Below are 19,608 nucleotides of genomic sequence, written 5' to 3' on the forward strand. Positions count from 1 at the left end.
ACTATACCCTGCCTCAAGGAGATAAAAAGTCCAATGATGCACATATAATCTGTGATTTATAGGAGTTGTAAAAGACAAAAATATAATGAATTGTAACTACTTTCCTTATTCCCAGAGGTCTATATTTTGCTTTTAAATATCAAACTTGTTTTTATTAATCAATGGCTAGAGGCAAAGCTAGAATAAGCCAAATGTGTAAGAGTCCAGAATACATTACTTTTGTTCCTTTGAGCAAAATTTTACAATTCACAGAGATGTGATGATTTTGTTATGTTGGGACTTCATTAAAAGAAACTTTTATTGGGAAAGCTTTTAAAAGTTAAAGCCCTAAGAAATAAAAAAATAGGAAAAACCTAATCACTTCAGGTAGTTTTCTTGAGTAATATACAAATAAATCGAAGTTGATTTAAATTCAATATGCAATTGTATGTCTGCCCATAATTCTGACTTGTGAAGTCAATCAAAATATGAAAATTTCCACAAGAATAGACTATTTCTAGCAATCTAAATGAGTTTCTAACCTTATGCCGACTTTTCCTTATTGATTAAAATCAGTCCTTGAAATTATTTAATTACATGTATATTATATAATTATTTATATTCATTAGAGATACTAAAAAGAATACAACGGTCCTCCTTTATCCCAGTTTTTGAGGTTTTAGTTTGTCAGTCCAAAAATTATAAATGGAAAACTTCTAGAAATACCTAATTCATAATTTTTACATTTCACTCTTCCAAGTAGTATGATGATGTCTCATTCTATCCGAGATGGGAATCATTGTTCTATCCAACTCCCCATTATTCAGATAGTAGCTGGCACACCACTGTGCTTATGTTTAAGTAATCCTTATTTTACTTAGTAAAATCTCCAAACAAATATGAATGATACTGTCAGTTTTATTACAATATATTGTTATAATTGTTGTTGCTTATTATAATTAAACTATCATAAATAAGCATTACAGGAAAAAGTCACTGTGTGTGTGTGTGTGTGTGTGTGTGTGTGTGTGTGTGTGTGTGTGTGTGTGTGTGTGTGTGTGGCGAGAGAGAGAAAGAAAATGTTATATTTTACTTTCTGCAGCTTCAAGCAGACAGTGGGAACAAATCTGTTTTATTTTGTTGTCCAAAGTACCTTTTCTAAGTAGAGTTATCCAAGTTAAACTACTACTACATGAATATAAACTTAAAAGTGAACAACAAAATGTGACTAGAATCTATGCAAAACTGTAGCTGAATGCTAATTATAGTTAATGTTTCTGGACATTCTGGCTCTTTTGGGGGGCTTGAGCTATGAGAAAGTTTGATTTTTTTTGAAACTCAATGCAAAAGTAATTGTTTCTGTCTTTTATAGCCAGATATATTAATCAGAGAGTATTGTGAGTACAATCAGTATAAAGGAACACCCTGTGGCTATATGTCACTTTCCTATTGGCTCATTGTTAAGGCTGCATTAACTGCCTAAAAATTATTCAAAGTAATTTTCAAAACTAAGGTAGGGTAGAGGTCTACAGAAATATTTGTATGGTAGACTTTCTAGAAAGCCTGTCAGGTTCCTTCCGGCCTCATGAGTTTCTCTGCCTCCCTCTACAATCTACTCATTATATGTAAAAATTCAAGCCACAAGCTTGTTACAAAAGGGAATACAAACATAAAATTTTAATGAGAAACCAGTTTACTTTCTCCAAGTATGATGCATGATCTGTGACCTAATAAAGATCCAAGTACAATTCTTATCCTAGGATGATTTGGTGTTCATCCTGACCTTAAGTAGCTCATTGCTAGGTGCTCAGCTTAGAAAAAAAAATAAAGTAGCATTGTGAGACTCTATGCAGTGAACCTCAGACAGTGATAGTGAGGCTGTGCTTCTCAGTGCCTGGATTTCTGTATTCCAAGCCTTACTATTTTAGTGAAAATCAATCTACTTTATATACAGTTAATACCTATTTGCAGATAGAAATGGCATATTCATTTGTGAGAAATTATAAACTTTCTAGTCCTTTTTATATATATATGGGTTTTTTAAAAGAGGAAATGGTTATAAAAATTCCTTTTGAATTTCCAAAATAGAGCATAAATCCATCATATTAATAAAACATCTGAAGAAATAAAATGCTTGTTAGCATGAAAATTAACAATTTCTCCTGAATGTTTGAATTGAAACTCTATCATTTTCTAATGCACATAAATATTCACAAGTTGGAAGCTTCATAGTTGATTGCCTGATGTTTTTGAGTCAGATAAATTTTATCATTTTTTCCTTTTCTTTCCAAACATTTGGTAATTGCCATTTGTTTACTATTTATGGGACATTCTAAAGAAAATTATTTTTATTAATGTGTATAAAGTTCTTTTTAAGTGCAAAAACAATTTTAATTAAGCTTTTTTATTTTTTGATAGGAACTGATTTGTTTTTTCTTTATGTATTTTCTTTCCATTGCAGGCCTTTCCTCAAGCAACAGAGAATGTATTTTGTATTTGCTCAAATGCTTTCTTCTGTATCCATATGGTTGGCCATAATTCTTCTAATATTTATCAGCCTTTTCCCAGAGATTCTCCTGATAGTTTTGAAGAATGTAAGAAGGAAAAATGCCAAGGTAAGAACTAAGTTTATATCACAAATTAACTTTTGGAAGGGGCTTCGGTATGTGCCATGAACTAAAAACCTTTTTTAGAGAATTGCATTAGTTAAAGCATGTTAAACCCCTCCTTACAGGTTCATCACTTAATTTCCTCTTCTGCATAAAAAGTATAGTAAAAACTTCGTTACCCAATGCAGGTGGTAAGTAGATTCCTCAATAGTGTTCTGTGTGACCTTTAGCAATCCATATGGAGTATCTCATGTGCTCCATATGGAATTTTAAAAGGAAAAATGATTTTATTTTGTATTTAGCCCAGAATTTTCACACCAGCTATTTCCACACCAACATTTCAGCATTAACCTTAGTAATTTCCATGGGAGCTGTTTGCAGATTTTTTTAAGTTGATAATCTCAATTTGCCTTTTTCAAACCTTTCCCCTTCCTTTAATTATAGTGCTGCTTAATCTCTGTGTTGCTTCTAGCCCTTTCTCTCTAGCCATACATTTTAATCAAAGAGAATTCCCTGGATGTGTTTTTTACATCCATATCTTCTGAACACACTAGTAAAAATTCAAGGTTTTTTATTTATTAAATCATAAATTTCTATTGGGATGAGAAGTTATTTCCATCTGTCAGACTATCTGATATTTTCTGAACATTTCTTTCAAAACCTTTAAAGTAAAAGAGGTTGATAAGCCTAGAAAATAAACTTCTGCTAGATTTTGTCTAGCAAGTTAATTAATTATGTCATATTCCTGCCAACACAAGCTCCCTTTTGCCAAAACAAAGAATAGTTTCTATGATATTGTTACCAACTAGATTATGTAGCACCTCTAAGGGTAGTAGGATAAGCCATGTTTTCCTCATTTCTTTGATCAAATTTGCTAGCCAGGTAAAACCCCAAACTGATTTATCACGTTTTGGGTTTGTTTTATTTTTTTTGGTACATTGAATTGATAGGACCCAGTGCTTAACGTTAATGTAGATACGAAGATTTAAAGTCATTACAATGAAAAAAATCTTGAGCTAGGCACTGGAGGCTCATACCTCTAATCCTAGCTATTCAAGAGGTTGAGATCAGAATTCTGAGTTTCAAAGCCATCTTAGGCAGAAAAGTCAATGAGACTTTATTTCTACTTAACGAGCAAAAAAGCCAGATGTGAAAGAATGGCTCAGGTGGTATAGCACCAGCTGGTTCTGAGCAAATAATCTAAATGAGAGCATAAAGTCCTGAGTTAAACCCCAGTACAAAATAATCATGTGATTAACAGGTCCATACCAACAGGTTTCTCCAAGACGGGCTCAAGTGGCAATTCACAGAAAGCCAAATAAAAAAATGTTGCACTAATAAATTATTTGGTTCCTTTTTATAGTAAAGAATTTGTAAAGGAGGACCTCTGAATTGTTCTTCCATTCTCCCTGTTTGAAGTGCTCTTTAGGGTCCTCCTAAATGTTCTCTTATTTGGGATATCTAACTCCAACTTCATGCTCTAAAGATGATACCTACTATCTCAGAAATCAAAGTCTTCAGACATATCCTCTTCTTACGCCTACTCCTTAAAAGATTAATAGCTACAATGTTTAGTGATATTTATATAGGACATTAAATGGATGGACACTACTCAACACTCAAAAATACATAAGCTTAGATGCTTTCTTTCCACACAAATGGCAGTGAAAGTACAGAGTTGTGGGACTGCCAACTTTTTCACTTAGCAACATAAAATGTTACCAGGAGTTCAGCAGGAAATTTGTTTGTCATGGGTTCTATCTATGATAGAAGGAATTCTTATGTCTGTATTGTAGCTTGGCATGCTAATGTGCTAGAAACAACTAGGAATTTTTCATAACCATTTCATTCATTCAGTCATTCATTCATTTAGTCCTCCCCTCTCAGAACCAATAAACATTTATTGAACCACCTACTGATGAACATCTCTCTTTTTATCCAATGTCTGAAAAGCTAATTGGTTTTTCAGATGCTGTGGGATTTTCAGAGCTGCAAACGAGGGCAAACTAATTATGAGCATTCAGCAGCACTGCCTTTTTTTTTGTATGAGAAAATGCAAGAGCAAAGTAGTATACAAGAATGTATAAAGACCAGCTAAATTATAGAGCCATAGTTCTTCTAATAGGTCGTATCTGCTTCCATAATGCCCTATTTGACCATATCGAGAAGCAAAGATGAACTTGTAAGTCAAGTTGAATGAGTATCTTATGTTTGCCAAAAGGCTGACATTCTCAGTGATTTCTTACTTTGGTATTCCTTGGTAAAGCAGTGGCTTCATTTGAAAAAGAAGCAAAGGGTCCTTTTACACTGTGTTTTCCTCAGAGTCTAACAGATTCTGTAATGGGGTAAAAAAATGTGTCTAGAGTAGAAGATGTATGTTCCTGACTTGAGCCAGTTAAGCACCTGTGTATTGTATACATTTGGCTGGAAATGCCCTATGACAGAAGGTAGCCAGTGCTAACCTTCCTGTGTGTCTTGGCAGCTGCTTTGAAACGAAGACATTGTAGTGAGTAGTGACATGGCTTTGGGTTTTGAGAAAAAAAAACTAGGCTATTTATATTTAATAATTCTATGAGCAGCTTTAGAGTGCCCACTATTCAATTTGATGTTTATTGACTGAGGGTCCACTGTGAGTTAGCTATTATAGTAGGTGCTGGGAATTTAGGGATGAGTCACATATGGCCCAGCTCACAGGAACTCTTGCGCTAGTTAAATTAAAGGGCATTCATATGGAAACCTTCTGTAAGCAGGTATAAAGCAGAATAGTATAATCAGTTATAAGGCTTGTTACACAACACAACTGAGCTATTTTAAGGCCCAAGTCATCACCTCCTGAGGCCTTCAGTAGAAATGCTTAATATAGAAACCTCAAGCAATTATAAACAGAATTATCTTCTAAAATAGGCCCTCATAGTCATTTAATTCAAAAACTGTAGTTCAGCCACATATCCTTCAACCAAATTTTCTTTTTGTTATAAAACTTCATGTTTAAGAACCATAGAGCTTTCCTCTAGTTTATAAAGTGACAGACCTGATAGCTGTACTGTTGACAGTATGATAGAACTACCATTGAGCACTGAATAGTGAAACAGCAAGATAATAGTTTAAAGGGAGTTTGAACTTTAAGATTGTGGTATTTCAAAAAGCTATGTCTCCTTTATGCACAGTCATTGCCTGCCTGTAAATCACTCAAGTATATCTGGACCTTCTAACCAATGGTAAATACCTCTTCAATTCCCAGTAGGGGGAGTTTTCATTTTTCCTTATGTACTGTTTTCTTCTAAACCACAACAATCAAGAGAGGTTGGACTGCCTGCTAGACAGCAGAAAAAGAATCTAGTAGGAAGGGATCTAGCAACAGGGCCATCTAGTGTGGATGTCTATATACATGGAAAAAATACATTGTTTAGGGAGCTCTTTAAAAATCAAAGACATGGGGCTGGGAAGGTGGCTCAGTGGTAGAGCACTTGCCTTGCATGCCTGAGGCCCTGGGTTCGATTCCTCAGCACCACATAAGCAAAAAGAAAAAAGCTGGAAGTGGCGCTGTGGCTCAAGTGGTAGAGCGCTAGCCTTGAGCTGAAGAGCTGAGGGACAGCGCCCAGGCCCAGAGTTCAGGCCCCACGACCGGACCCAAAAAATAAATAAATAAATAAAAATCAAAGACAAGCAGGGCACCCACGACTCTTGCCTGTAATCCTAGCTATTCATGAAGCTGAGGATCTGAGGACTGTGGTTCAAAACCAGCCTGGGCAAGAAACTGTGTTACTCTTATCTCCAAGTAACTATCCCCAAAAGCCAGAAGTGGAGTTGTGGTTGAAGTGGTAGAATGCTAGCCTTGAGCAAAGAAGCTCAGGGACAGTGTCAGCACCCTGAGTTCAACTCCCAGGAGGAGCACAAAAAAGAAAAATGAATTGAAGATAGGAGAGAAAATGTGTCAGCTGAGTAAAATTCCCAGAGAAAACACCAAAGACATTTTGAAAAGTACAACTTAACCATTTTAATAGTAATTATGATAATGATAGCCATTACTGCAATACTTAGTTTCATATACAACCTTAGGTTAAGAGAATAATAGCCTTGTAAACCGGATTAGACCAAATAGTTAAATCCTATTGTCGTGGCTATTGAATTCATTGGCCTCTTTGACAAACTGCGTATTGAGATGGTGTCAAAGTTCTCTAGATGACTGCCAAGGAATATAGAAATTTCATACTGTTTTTGTTCATTATCTCCTGTCCTGCTCAACCCCCACTGCAATTCTTAGCTGTTTTTGTTTATTGCTTTAAATTTTCTTTTCTTGCTTTCTAATACTTTCTGTACTTTCATATTTCCTTTATAAAATAATTCTGACACCTAATCTCTTTAACTCCTAAAATTTCTCCTTCATAGAATAATTGTATTTCTGATGGTAGGTATCAATTTTTGAGCACACAAATGTGCTTACCATTATACCCTTAAGATATAGGCTTCTACATTAAACATGGGGTAGAAGATATTGTATCATGTTAATCTTGTAGGATTTTTGCCCACAAAATAGAAGATAGAAGCAATAAAAAAATATTTTCTCTAAGCCAGGCAACAATGGCTCATGTCTATAATCCTAGCTACTCAGAGGCTAAGATGTGAGGATCATGGTTCAAAGCCAGCGCAAGCAGCTAAGCCCAGAAGACTGTTATTTCCATACTACCAAAACAGCCAGAAGTGGAGCTGTGGCTTAAGTGGTAGAATGCTAGCCTTGAGCAAGGGACAGTGCTCAGGCCCTGAGTTCAAGCCCCAGGACTGACACAAGAAATAATTTTTTGTTACTTGGTCATTTTCATGCTACCTACATGTGACCAACATTATTTTAAATGTGAAGAAGTAAAAGTAGTTGTGTCAAAACCTGAAGAAATGGAAGTATTTTAAAAGTTTATGTGACTGCTGGATACATATATTACCTAATCTGCTTAATTTTCCTAAGACTAATTTCCTTAGTCTTTTAAGAAAATAGTATGGGTAATTTTGATGAGTAAAGTTGATTAGTAAATCTCTATTTTGTCTGGGCAGTGACAAAACCAAGCCTGTAAATTATCTTCTCATTTCAGGTACAGAATAAGTAGGAGGAAAACCTCTTAGGTTTTCTCAGTAAAGTTTATCAACTTTGGATTTTCGACTTTTAAAAAAATTGATACCATATCTTGGAAAAATTGAGCCTAATTTTTTTTAAAAGAGGTCTCTGTAAGAAGAATAGTAAAATTGATCAAATTATATTATGATAGGAAGTTTAAGCATTAGTTCAGAAGCAAATGGGATCATGCATCACCAGATGTTTTACCATTATATAATATTGACTAGATTTTTAAGGAGAAATTTGCCCAAAGTTCCATCAGTGTGTCTATACAATTGGATAATGGAGATATAATTAGTTCAGGATAGATTGGTGACTGGTGACAGATTGGCCCTGGACAAAGCTTTCTGACCAATGGATTTTGGACAGATAGAAGGTAGTAAAATTAATGATCAGAGATGAACCTTACTTTAGTAAGGTTCTTAGAATCATTTTATCTTAAAATTATTTTATTTATAAAGTAATTCATATAAGTTTATATAATGAATATTTCCACAACATTCCCATTAACAAAAGAATTTTAAGTGGTTGTACATAGAAATAATAGCTGGCACATATAATAGACTGTTCCTATTTTTACTTCAAGAAGTAACGTCTTCAAAACTAACATGTCATATCTACTTCCAATTCTCAAGGTTTCTTTAAATGTCCTACATCTAAGAGAATATTTACTTTTTCTTTTTTTCTTTTCTTTTCTTTCTTTTTTTTTTTTTTTTTTTTTTTTTGGTTTCTGCATTTCTCTTTTCTACTGCAATTTTCCACCTTTTGTGCAATTGTGAACAAGGTAACGAAACGCCTCCCTTCCTCAGGAACATCTACTATCTTCATGCTTTCTCAAACTTCCAGCAATCACAGTTTCTCTTGGAGTGAATAAGGTGATTTCCTTTCTTAATGTACTGACTTGCTTGCCATTCTCATTGCCTGACACCATTTTCTGATTCTTTACGAAAAATTCTCATGACTCATTTTTATATCTTCTATTGATACTTGTTATTTTCTTTTATTCATTTGTTCACCTTCCAAATTGTCACATGGAAGAGAAATAATCTTCAAAAGCTTGGGAGATATATTTATATATATGTACGTATATGTATATACGTACATATATATGTATATATATGTCTATAGTCTTGCTGATCCAGGTTATGCCATAGTAGCCATGTATTAGAGGTAGTATGTTCACCAGGACAAGAATATTTCGTGCAAAATTCTGTTTGGCATGCTCACAGTACCAGCAAAACTGTTAAGAGGTGTTCACCAAAAGGATGGTAAGGCTTACTAATCAAACCATACTGACTCATCTTACCATATAACTTATCAGTACCATTTCAAAAAAACCAACTTTGCCACTTACCACTAATGTCTATTTACTTCTACTACAAAAAAAATTGAGTTGGAGACTTTCTTAGGTCTTTAAATGTATTCATTTGAATGTTAATGCATTTACTCTATAGTATAATCATTTGTACTTTTGGCCAGAAAGTAGCCTTTAGGAAATGATTTTTGCTTCTCCATTTTTATCATCAGGTAGGTGAAAATCTTCCAGTGCTTTAAGTATCTTTGCCTCACTGTTACAGAAAAATCTGAACTGTAGAAAGGCATCTGACACATTATCCGCCAGACCTTCAGTCAGACCTCTTCTTTTACGAACATTCTCAGACGAATCTAATATATTGTAACAGGTACCTAGTGTTAAACAAGTGGGCTGGCTTTAAAGAAACAGATTAACAGCATTATAAAGAAAAAATGAAAATATCACTCTAAATTTTCTCTGTTGTTGGTGTGGTGAACTTTATACTATTCTTTGCAAAAATATAAAGATGCATTACTTGGAATATAGAGAAATAACATTTTAAATTTACTGAACCCACTTAACTCAAGATTGTGGCTATTTTTCAGCACTGAATGGCAATGTTATATTTAATTTGTAAGGGGCAAGTTGTAATTTTGGTGCCACCGTGTGAAAATACTCATTGATACTGATCAAGCATAGTTTTTCCAAAAGATCATTTGGAAAGTTGAAAATAAATATTCCAAAATTGCATCTATATAATATCAAATCAGTGTAGCATTGCATGTCTTTTGGGAATTATGTGAAAATAATCAAATGTGTTTGTACCTTCTTGTGCAGTGTCTGTGTGTTTTCAGGTATACACTAGTGTTTGTGTAAATGTCTGATCCCCAAATATGTGCTAATGTACCATGCTACTCTAATCATAACTTTTAATGTCAAGTTTTATTCAAGCTAAATGTTTCAACTTTCACAGGTAATCTGTTTCCTAGCAATTCAGGGGGATGCATGACTAATGATATATAATGCTTCATAACTCATGTTTCCAAAAATGAGTAAATTTATCTTATAATTTTGTTTCATTTGCTGCAAAAAATTGGGGAAGAATTTATATATCCTGATGAGGAACTCTTATCCTTACAGTGGCTTCTTTAATGTATACTTTGTATATCCCACTGCAGGGATCTCTGGTACCCAAGAATATCAGAGGTCTTTTATCCATCCATGAAAATTGAGAGTAACAGTTTTACACAGCTTATGACAGAACCTTTTTTACACTTGAATAAAATTAGTGATGATCATGAATAAAATTGTGGGTCAGCTCACTTTGAAGCTTAACAACTGTTAGTCCACCTTAAGTCCATTTTTTCATCAGCTACCAATTCCTCCTCCAACTAGCAAAGACTAAAAATTAAGCTAATGGATTGGAATTGTTGCTTTTTACATCCTCAGTTCACCACAATCTATTTATAGGATTATTTTGAAAGGAGGATCTTTTTGCTACAATCATCATCTTTTTACACATTTTTTCAATGACTCACCTGCACGTGTTTCCTCTCAGTAATGACATCTGCTTCACAAGTAGCCTTCAAAGTCTTTGAACCTTCTTTCCCCAGATTGCTTTGTCCTAAGCTGTCAGAAAAGTTTTAGCTTTACTGTTTGTAGTTAATTTTGTATCCCCCTGGATTGCTTTCTTTAGCTTGGTCTGTGGTTGGGGGACTGCTGCTGCTTTTGGCCTCTCCAGGGCCTTAACTTTAGAACTAAAGATTTTAAAACAAGTATTTTTATTTTTAGTTTAATTATTTCTCCTGTAAATTGATTTTCAAGTGACATTATTTCTTTTTGAAGGAAAATATTTGGCAGTTTAGGCCATTGAGTTTCTTCCTTGTTTGGTAAGGGAGTTACCTGACTGTTTTTATATTCTCAATGGTGACCTTTATGTTTGCTAAGGTCATGACCCTGCAAAGATACTTGAAGACTGATTAGTGGTTTTCGGAGAATGTAGAACATTAATAGACATGAGTTCCACAATGGGAAGAAAATAGTCCTCTCCTTAAGGCCTTTCATTACTACCATTCAAAATTCTTGAGTTTTAGAATGGCAAATCAAAGTTAGACTCCCTCCCATACAACTTCTGCTTCTCAGCCTACATGTATTATACTGAGAACAGAGAAGAATCTATAGCTTCATTAAGTAAATTATTGCTGTCCCTACTCTCTATACTTGATGACTAGAAAAGAACTAGTTAACTCATAGTACATGACCTGTGTCCACCCCAAAAAAATAACTTCAACAGAATTAGGGTATCCTTACAGTAAAGGAAGGGTGTTTTCATAGAAATCTTCTAAAACAATAAATGCTCAGACTTCTGTCAAAACTCAGATATCAGCCTGGCACCACTGGCCTGTAGTTCCATCTACTCAGGAGGATGAGATCTGAGGATCATAATTAGAAGGCAGCCCAGGCAGAAAAGTCTTTGAGACTACTACAAAAGCTGGAAGTAGAGCTGAGGCACAAGTTACTACTTGACTGCTAGCCTTGAGCAAAAGAAGCCCCAGGACAGTGCCCAGACCCTGAGTTTTAAGTCCCAGGACCCCCCCTATGGGAGGCAGGGATGGATCTTCACATATAAAAAAAAATCCCAAACAAAAAACAATGCATTGCTGGATGCTAGTGGCTCATGCCTGTAATCCTTGCTAGTCAGGAGGCTGAGATCTGAGGATCAAGGTTCAAGCCAGCCCAGGCAGAAAATGAGACTCTTATCTCAAGTTAATCACAGAAAAAGCCAGAAGTAGCACTGTAGTTCAAATGGTAGAGTGCTGGCCTTGAGCAAAAAGGAGTTTAGGGACAGTGCCCAGGCCCAGAGTTCAAGGCCCAGGACCAGCAAAAACAAACAAAAAACAATCCTGCATGAATTATGAATACATTCAACATTTCCTCAACATCTGCTATGTTCAGGAATTAGTTCACTAGACTATATGTGAAAAAAAGGGAAAGATATAATATCCCTGTTTTCAAGCAACTCCTCATCTATAGGAAGGAATTGTATGGAACTCAGCCTCTGCTGTGGTAGGTAATCCCAGTGGTTTGTTAAAATAGTGTTAAGGGAACCCTGGAGCAATCCAAAAGCAAAGAGCAAACCTGAACTTCATCTGACAAATGAAAGGATTAAAATCTGGTTATTGTGTCCCTCCTTTCCTCCCTTCTCCCCCCCCCCCCCCCCCCCCGCATGTGAATAAAACTTGGCGCTTTCTTAAAATAGTTGCTTTACTCTCATAACAAAATTTACTACTTGGTTTACTTTTTTATGTTAAACAGATGGTTTTATATTATTTTTTAAATAATCCTTTTAATTCTCTATATTTTAAATTTTTCAGAATCCGAGTGTTGAACTGCCTATGTTATTGTCCTACAAGCCTATTGACAGTTGTTACAGCTAAAAAAGAAAGCATGAAGAAACAACTACAAAAAGTTATCATCTCAGGATACTTGATATGCAACTAAACCACTCTCATATGTCTAGGGTTCAAAATAAATGCTCATTACAATGCCAAATGACTCTTCTAAGCATTACAGTTATCCATCCATGGCCAAAGCTCTAAGTTAAAAACTATATGAAAGTTGAAAGCAAAAATACTTAGAATTCTGGCTTTAGATAGAAAATGCAATAACCCAATGAGTGTTCTTTTAATTCATTGATTTTGTGAATGGATTTAAATAACAGAGTCAAGTAGAAGTTATGTAATTGGAATGATTAGATTTTACTAATACGGTATAACTTCTTTGCCTGGCAGAAGACATAGGCTATTTTGGTCACATTTCTTGTTTCTAATGAATAATTATCTTACTTTTCTTTTGAACACACAAAAGGAATACTTGAAAATATAGAATGAATAAATGGCACCAGTGTATCAGACAAGATAATTCATAATCTATTCACCTAAAGGCTAATTGTCTTATTAGAATATCTTTGCCCAAAAAATACCTTGAACACTTGTGTAGGAAGTTTTAACTGAGTATTAAGTGGGAATGGAAAAAACTATTTTTCTTCTGAATTATGGGTAGGTAGGTAGGTGTACAGCTACTAGGCTTGAAATTAAAACCTAAAAGATTTCAGTCACCTTGTAACCCCTCAACAAGGGGAATAAACAGGTTTCTCCAGTGTCACTTTTACTAGGATCTGAGGTAAGATGGGTTAACCCAGATTTATATAAAAGTAAAGACAATTCTGAACATCATCAGCCTTCTATAATTTTACATGTCCAGGAGAAGTTTGCTTATTTTGAATTATAAACGGTTTTTTATTTGGAAGAGGTTTTGTTTGTGCATATATGCAGCACTTTTTTTAACTTGCCAATTTGGGAAGAAAGCCATCCCAAAGTAGTTCAGCCTGTAGAACCATGACTGCCAAAGTGAATATTGTCTCTTGTAGCTAACTTGGCCAAGACAATAGACTAATTCAAAACCATGAGATTACCCTTGGTAAAGTCTACAACATGCTGGTGTAGAATGAGGTTTTAATGCTCTAGTGAGGTCACTTAAAGCTTAAAATAAATGTGAAATGTCGTCATTTAATGTTAAAATTGAGCAAGTTTTGGGATGTAAATGAGCATATTTGACTACTAGATTTGAATGGTCTTTAACTATGTTTTTATGTCAGTTTCCATTTTTGTCTTTCTAGTATGACTGTACTATTAATGTTTATGGTTTGTGTGTGTGTGTGAGTGTGAGTGTGAGTGTATGCATATCCATGCATGCATGTGCCAGTCCTGGGGCTCTACCATTTGAGCTACAGCTCCACTTCTAGCTTTTTGGAGGTTAATTGGAGATAAGAGTCTCATGGATTTTTACGTCCAGGCACCATGATCCTCAGATCTCAGCTTCCTGAGTAGCTAGGATTACAGGTGGGGCTTCAGCACCTGGTTTATGTTGTCTCTTGATATGGGAAAGGAATGGATTCAGTCTATCCCAATGTATTTATGTAGTCCATATGGCACATTTCATTCTTTGATTATATATATATATAAATATATGTTTATACTTATATATATATTTATATATAATATAGTATGTGTGTAAAGAGATATAATTTTTCTTAGATTCCAGAAAAGACGTAATACCAGTTTTCAGAAACCATTACATCATTATCAATCACTTTTCATTATTTAATTTGTTCTCATCTATCAGTATTATTTTTTAGTCATTTACAACTTAAGTACGTTATGTTCTGATAGCTTGTCTTTGAAGTGATCTGCTGCAGGCAAAGTCTTTAAATTCTTTGCCTACCCAAAGAGTTAAAAAGACCAACCCAGGAAAGCTTTTGATGTTTTGTTGTCATTCTTGTTTGTGTTTAAATAGTTGCTGTTGTATTATTACTGACGTTTTTATATAAGAACTATAGGGACTGTGAATAAAAATTGAGAGCCAAGATAGAGATATAATGAAGAACCATTTAAAAGTTGATATAATGAGATTATCCAGAATAGTAGAAATAAAACAGATAGCATGTAAAATGTGTATCAGGAAGAATGTTAGGTGAGGTGGAAGAAAAATGTAGAGTTGCATCATAGCTACACACTACACTGTGCTACAGGTCAAATTCAGAATGGCAACAATGTGTACCACATTTCAGCCTAGATCCTTGAGAGGAATCTGGATTTTCTTTTTGAAAAATGTTATTGTTAGTGATCTAACAACTGACTAGTTTGGGTCAAATTAACTTGAAATTAGTCATCCAATATTGTTCTCACTACAATTTAACCACCCTTGTGATTTGAGAAGAGGATGAAATATATTAATAGGACCATATTCCTATAATTTGAACATTTCTGAGCTATTAAAATGTCTTTGTGATTTTCATAACTGTTGTCCATTGTTTGAGGATGTTACCTGTTAAACTAAAAATATTCATTCCATATCTACCACATATACACCAGCAATGGTATAAATATAAGCCTAAATTTGCAAACTTCATACCTTAGTGATGGGATTTTTTAAATAACATGCAGTGTGTAAATGTGCAGAATTTATGCAAATGTTGACAAAATCATTTTTCAGCTTGCAAAATGGAACTGCAATACTACACTTTTCACTTAAGTAATTTTTTACACCTATGTTGTTGCTTTCTAAATGAATGTGAATGCCATCTTTTATGAATGCAACTTGCCTTTTTCATTACAGAAATTTTTGTTTGATGTAATCAATAAACTTTGGTATGATATGATGGATATTTAAGCCTCTTTTTTTGGGAAGATTTGAATTTGACATCAAAATGATATGAAAGCAATTTGGGGATGGGAAATAAGATTCTAATTTTCTCTTTGCCTATATAGTTCACATAAGGTGGACTTCCTGCGTGAATTCAACTGATAGTTTATGGCAGTGCCTGGTTTGTGGAGGTTAAAATGTCTTTGGGAGTTTTTTGTTCATTTGTAAGGCTGTGTGTTGTTATTTCAAAAAAAAAAAAATCGAGCCAGGGGACTTTGGTGCCTAGTGGTAGGGCACATATTAGCAAGGTCCTAAGTTGAATCCCTAGCACTTAAAAAAATTTAAAAAGATCCATAAAGGCTAAGGTGTGCTTTCCCATGCACATACTGGTGGCCATATTGGAAGGACTGTGATGTGTATATGTGTCTAAAAATCTTCAATTCAGCTGGGTACTGGGTCGAAAAATTGTTTCTCAAGAACATTTTTTTTCAGGTATTCCAGATACTCTGAACTTTGCAATGGCACCATCAAGATACTGTCCCTCACAGGAACAGTGCCAGGTGCCAGTGGCTCACTCCTATAATCCTATAATCTTAACTACTCAGATCTGAGGATCCAGGTTTGAGGCCAGGCTGGGAAGAAAAGCCCCTGAGACTCATACCTGCAATTACCCATACACAAAAAAGCCACAAGTATAGCTGTGGTTCAAGTGGTAAGAACGTTAGTCTTGAGCAAAAAACTCAGGGACAGCACCCAGGACCACACACAAAAAAATGAGGTTATGTAGACAGACTAGTAGAGCCAGATCTAGAATCCAGGTATTCTCGCTAGTGTCTTTGCTCTTAACACCGTATTCCTGTCGTTATATGAATAGAGAAAGCACCAAAATATTAGCCATGTGAAAACACCAGAATTGTAGCGTATTCTGCTCAACAAAGTTATTGTCAAAATGATCAAGATCATGAAAGACCAAGACTGGTGAACTATGCCAGATGAAGGACATAAAGAGGACATGACAGCTGTGCAGCATGGGATCTTAAGTGAGCCCTAGAGTAGAAATGGACCTTAATGGGATAATTAGCAAAGTTTCATTATAGTATATATATTATGTTTGAAGTCACCCTGGTAATAGTATATTTGGGTGAAGTTGAGTAAACATTAATATGTGTTCTATTTTTACTTTAAGTCGGAAGCTTTCACAATTATAAACTAGAAAAATAAAGTTGTTAAACTAAGGAAGCATAGAATATTAGTGAGAAAGAATATTACCCTAAACACAGAGAACTAAGTTACAGGTAGGACGCTAGTGACTAGGGCCTGTAAGCCTCCTTAGGAATCTCAGATCTGAGGATTGCAGTTTGAAGCCAGCCTGGGCAGGAAAGGATGTAAGACTCATCTCCAGGGCTGGGAAGGTGGCTCAGTGGTAGAGCTCTTGCCTTGCATGCCTGAGGCCCTGGGTTCGATTCCTCAGCACCACATAAGCAAAAAAAAAAGAAGCCAGAAGTGGCGCTGTGGCTCAAGTGGTAGAGCGCTAGCCTTGAGCTGAAGAGCTGAGGACAACGCCCAGGCCCAGAGTTCAGGCCCCATGACCGGACCCAAAAAAGAAAAGACTCATCTCCAATTAACCACCAAAGAGCCAGAAGTGGAGCTGTGGCTCTAGTGGTAGAGCATTAACCTTAAGAGAGAAAGTTTAGAGAGCAGTATCTAGACTCTTGAGTTCAAGCCCAAGTCCTCGCTTATACGCACACCTGAAAGATAAAAGTATCAGAGTCAAAGATGTGTGCAGTAGAGTTCACCAGAATATGTTTTTTGGGAAAATCTCTACTTTTCCAATAATTAAACTCGTGAGCTACCAGAGGACAGATGGCATTGCTATTTTAAACATAACCTTTAAGGATGAACATGTACTATTGAAAACTAAATTTACTCTTCATTTTAATTGAATAGTACTATCAGTTAATAGGTAGAGCTAATGTGATGGACTCAGATTCTTTTAAATAAAGTGAGAATACATCTTAAGTGACAAAAATATTAGTCATACAAGGTTAAATTATACAGTTTGTCAATATTTTTGGAAGCTTTTGAAAGGCCTTTTCATGACATTTAAATTATCTGTTTGGAACTAGAAAGAAATGACAGATTTTAAAGTTGGTCTGTGTAAAATTTGGATGGTTGTTGATACATTTTTGTCAGTCATCAATGTGCTATCATATATGATGCTGTTGACGTTTGACAAATGTATTCCTCTCCCTAAGATCCTACTTTGGATTATAAGAAATCTTCAGACCATTGCATTGAATCCCTGTCGAGTACAATGTTTATACATTTGGGTTTTGTTTATATATAAAAAAGAACATTGACTCTTCCTTATGACATTGAAATTCAGTTTTATCAAATTAGGGTGTGTGTGTTCACACGTAGGTGTGTGCACATGCATGCAGGCATGCACACACACACATACACACGTGCCCCAGGAGTCTTTTTTTTTAATTTAATTTTATTTTATTTGAGAACATACTGTACAGAGGGGCTACAATTACATTGGCAGGATAATGCATACATTTCTTACCAAGCATTGCAGCCTCCTCCTTTGTTTACCCTTCACCTCCCTTCCCAGCCTCCCCCCTCCCCCCCACCCAATCATACCCCCCTCCCCCCCACACCGACATTGTAAAGCTGGTTTTGACATGACATTTTGTACTTCTCATTGTTGTAACAGGTCCACCTGAATCCTTAAACGACTTGTTTGTCCCCATCTCCTCCACATGTTATACTGACATCAAATATAGTAAAAGCGGGGGTTACACTGTGGGGGAGGGACATGCAAAGCAACAAAGAAATAATCTTATAAATGCATTAGAAACATGCATGAAAGAAACGAAAACATTAAAATACATCATACCTATACTAGATATTGCAAATAAGGGAAACCATGGGACCTATGTTTCTTTGGGCCTGGCTTACTTCACTTAATATAATTTTTTCCAAGCCTTTCCATTTCCTAACAAATGGGGAAATGTCATTCTTTCTGATGGAGGCATAGAATTCCATTGTGTATATATACCACATTTTCTTGATCCATTCATCTACTGAGGGGCATCTGGGTTGGTTCCATATCTTAGCTATGGTAAATAATGCTGCAGTAAACATAGTTGTACCGGTAGCTTTAGTGTGGTCTTGTTTGTATACATTTGGGTAAATGCCCAAAAGTGCGATTGCTGGATCATAGGGGAGATCTATGTGAAGTCTTTTGAGGAACCTCCATACTGCTTTCCAAAGTGGTTGAACAAGTTTACATTCCCACCAACAATGAAGTAAGGTTCCTTTCTGTCCACATCCCCTCCAGCATCTGTTGTTGTTAGAGTTCTTGATTTTTGCTGTTCTAACTGGAGTGAGGTGATATCTCAATGTTGTTTTGATTTGCATTTCTTTTATGGCTAGGGATGTTGAACATTTCTTCATGTGTCTATTGGCCATCCTTTCTTCTTTAGAGAAGCTTCTCTTTAAGTCTTTCGCCCACTTATTTATTGGGCAGTTGTTTCTTTGAGGATTTGTTGTTGGGTGGTTTAATTTTTTGAGTTCCAAGTATATTTTAGATATGAGACCCTTGTCCGTTGTATGGCTAGTAAAGATCTTCTCCCAATCGGTGGGCTTTCTATTGATCTTGCTAGCTATGTCATTTGCCCTGCAGAAGCTCTGCAACCTTATGCAATCCCATTTGTCCAACCTTTCTTTGATTTATTGTGCTTCCGGGTCTCTATTCAGAAAATTTTGGCCTGAGCCAAGGAGACCTAGGGTTTCTCCTATTCCATCCTGTAATGTTTTCAGAGTGTCTGCTTTGAGTTCAAGGTCTTTGATCCATTTGGAGTTGATTCTGGTGCAGGGTGATATATAAGGATCTAGCTTTAGTTTTCTACATGTAGTTAACCAATTTTGCCAGCACCATTTACCCAGGAGTCTTAAAAGTCACTGCCTCATGTTCTCACTTGGCCTTTTCACTGAACGCTGATGTTGTGCCACATGACCCACACATTTCAGCAATTTTTAATTGGCGATAAGAGATGTGAGTCCCTACTGGCTGGCTTTTGGAGAATTTTAATGCTGGAGGTATGAAAGAACAAATTGTGGGAATGTAATCTGTTAACCTTATTTTGACATTAGTTTGATACTGAAAGCCTAGACATGTTTTGCTTCACACTTACTAAAAAGCTATTGTCAGTGGGTAATGAGTAGGCTTTAAGGTTTACTAAAAATATTCAAAACTATAAACTATAATTTCAAAATGGCTGAGAAAAGAACCTAGTGTTGACTGTGTCTGCCATGGGTAATGTGATTTAAGGCTGGGTCTTGCTTTTCTGTGTTTTCTGCTTTCCCATAGTTTGTACATCTTTCACAATGCTTTTGGGTGGATCTTA

At 35.5% G+C, this 19,608-nt stretch overlaps 1 protein-coding gene across 6 annotated transcripts in view; it reads left to right on the forward strand.

Annotated features, from left to right (window-relative positions):
- Positions 1–15,199, forward strand: part of Atp11c (ATPase phospholipid transporting 11C) — a 150,328-nt gene extending 135,129 nt beyond the window's left edge. For 3 of the 6 annotated variants that reach the window (XM_070039630.1, XM_070039629.1, XM_070039628.1), the window contains 3 exons: positions 2,441–2,594; positions 9,273–9,377; positions 12,364–15,199. In XM_070039630.1, the coding sequence (XP_069895731.1) occupies positions 2,441–2,594; positions 9,273–9,374 (256 nt within the window). In that variant the 3' untranslated portion in view covers positions 9,375–9,377; positions 12,364–15,199. Of the gene's footprint in view, positions 1–2,440; positions 2,595–2,713; positions 2,780–9,222; positions 9,378–12,363 lie in introns of those variants that run through there. The other 3 variants (XM_070039632.1, XM_070039631.1, XM_070039634.1) reach the window with 3 other exon arrangements.
- The last annotated feature ends 4,409 nt before the right edge of the window (positions 15,200–19,608 follow it).

This window comes from Dipodomys merriami, unplaced genomic scaffold (assembly GCF_024711535.1).
Source record: "Dipodomys merriami isolate MVZ:Mamm:240054 unplaced genomic scaffold, mDipMer1.0.p SCAF_3, whole genome shotgun sequence".
Taxonomy (NCBI): domain Eukaryota; kingdom Metazoa; phylum Chordata; class Mammalia; order Rodentia; family Heteromyidae; genus Dipodomys; species Dipodomys merriami.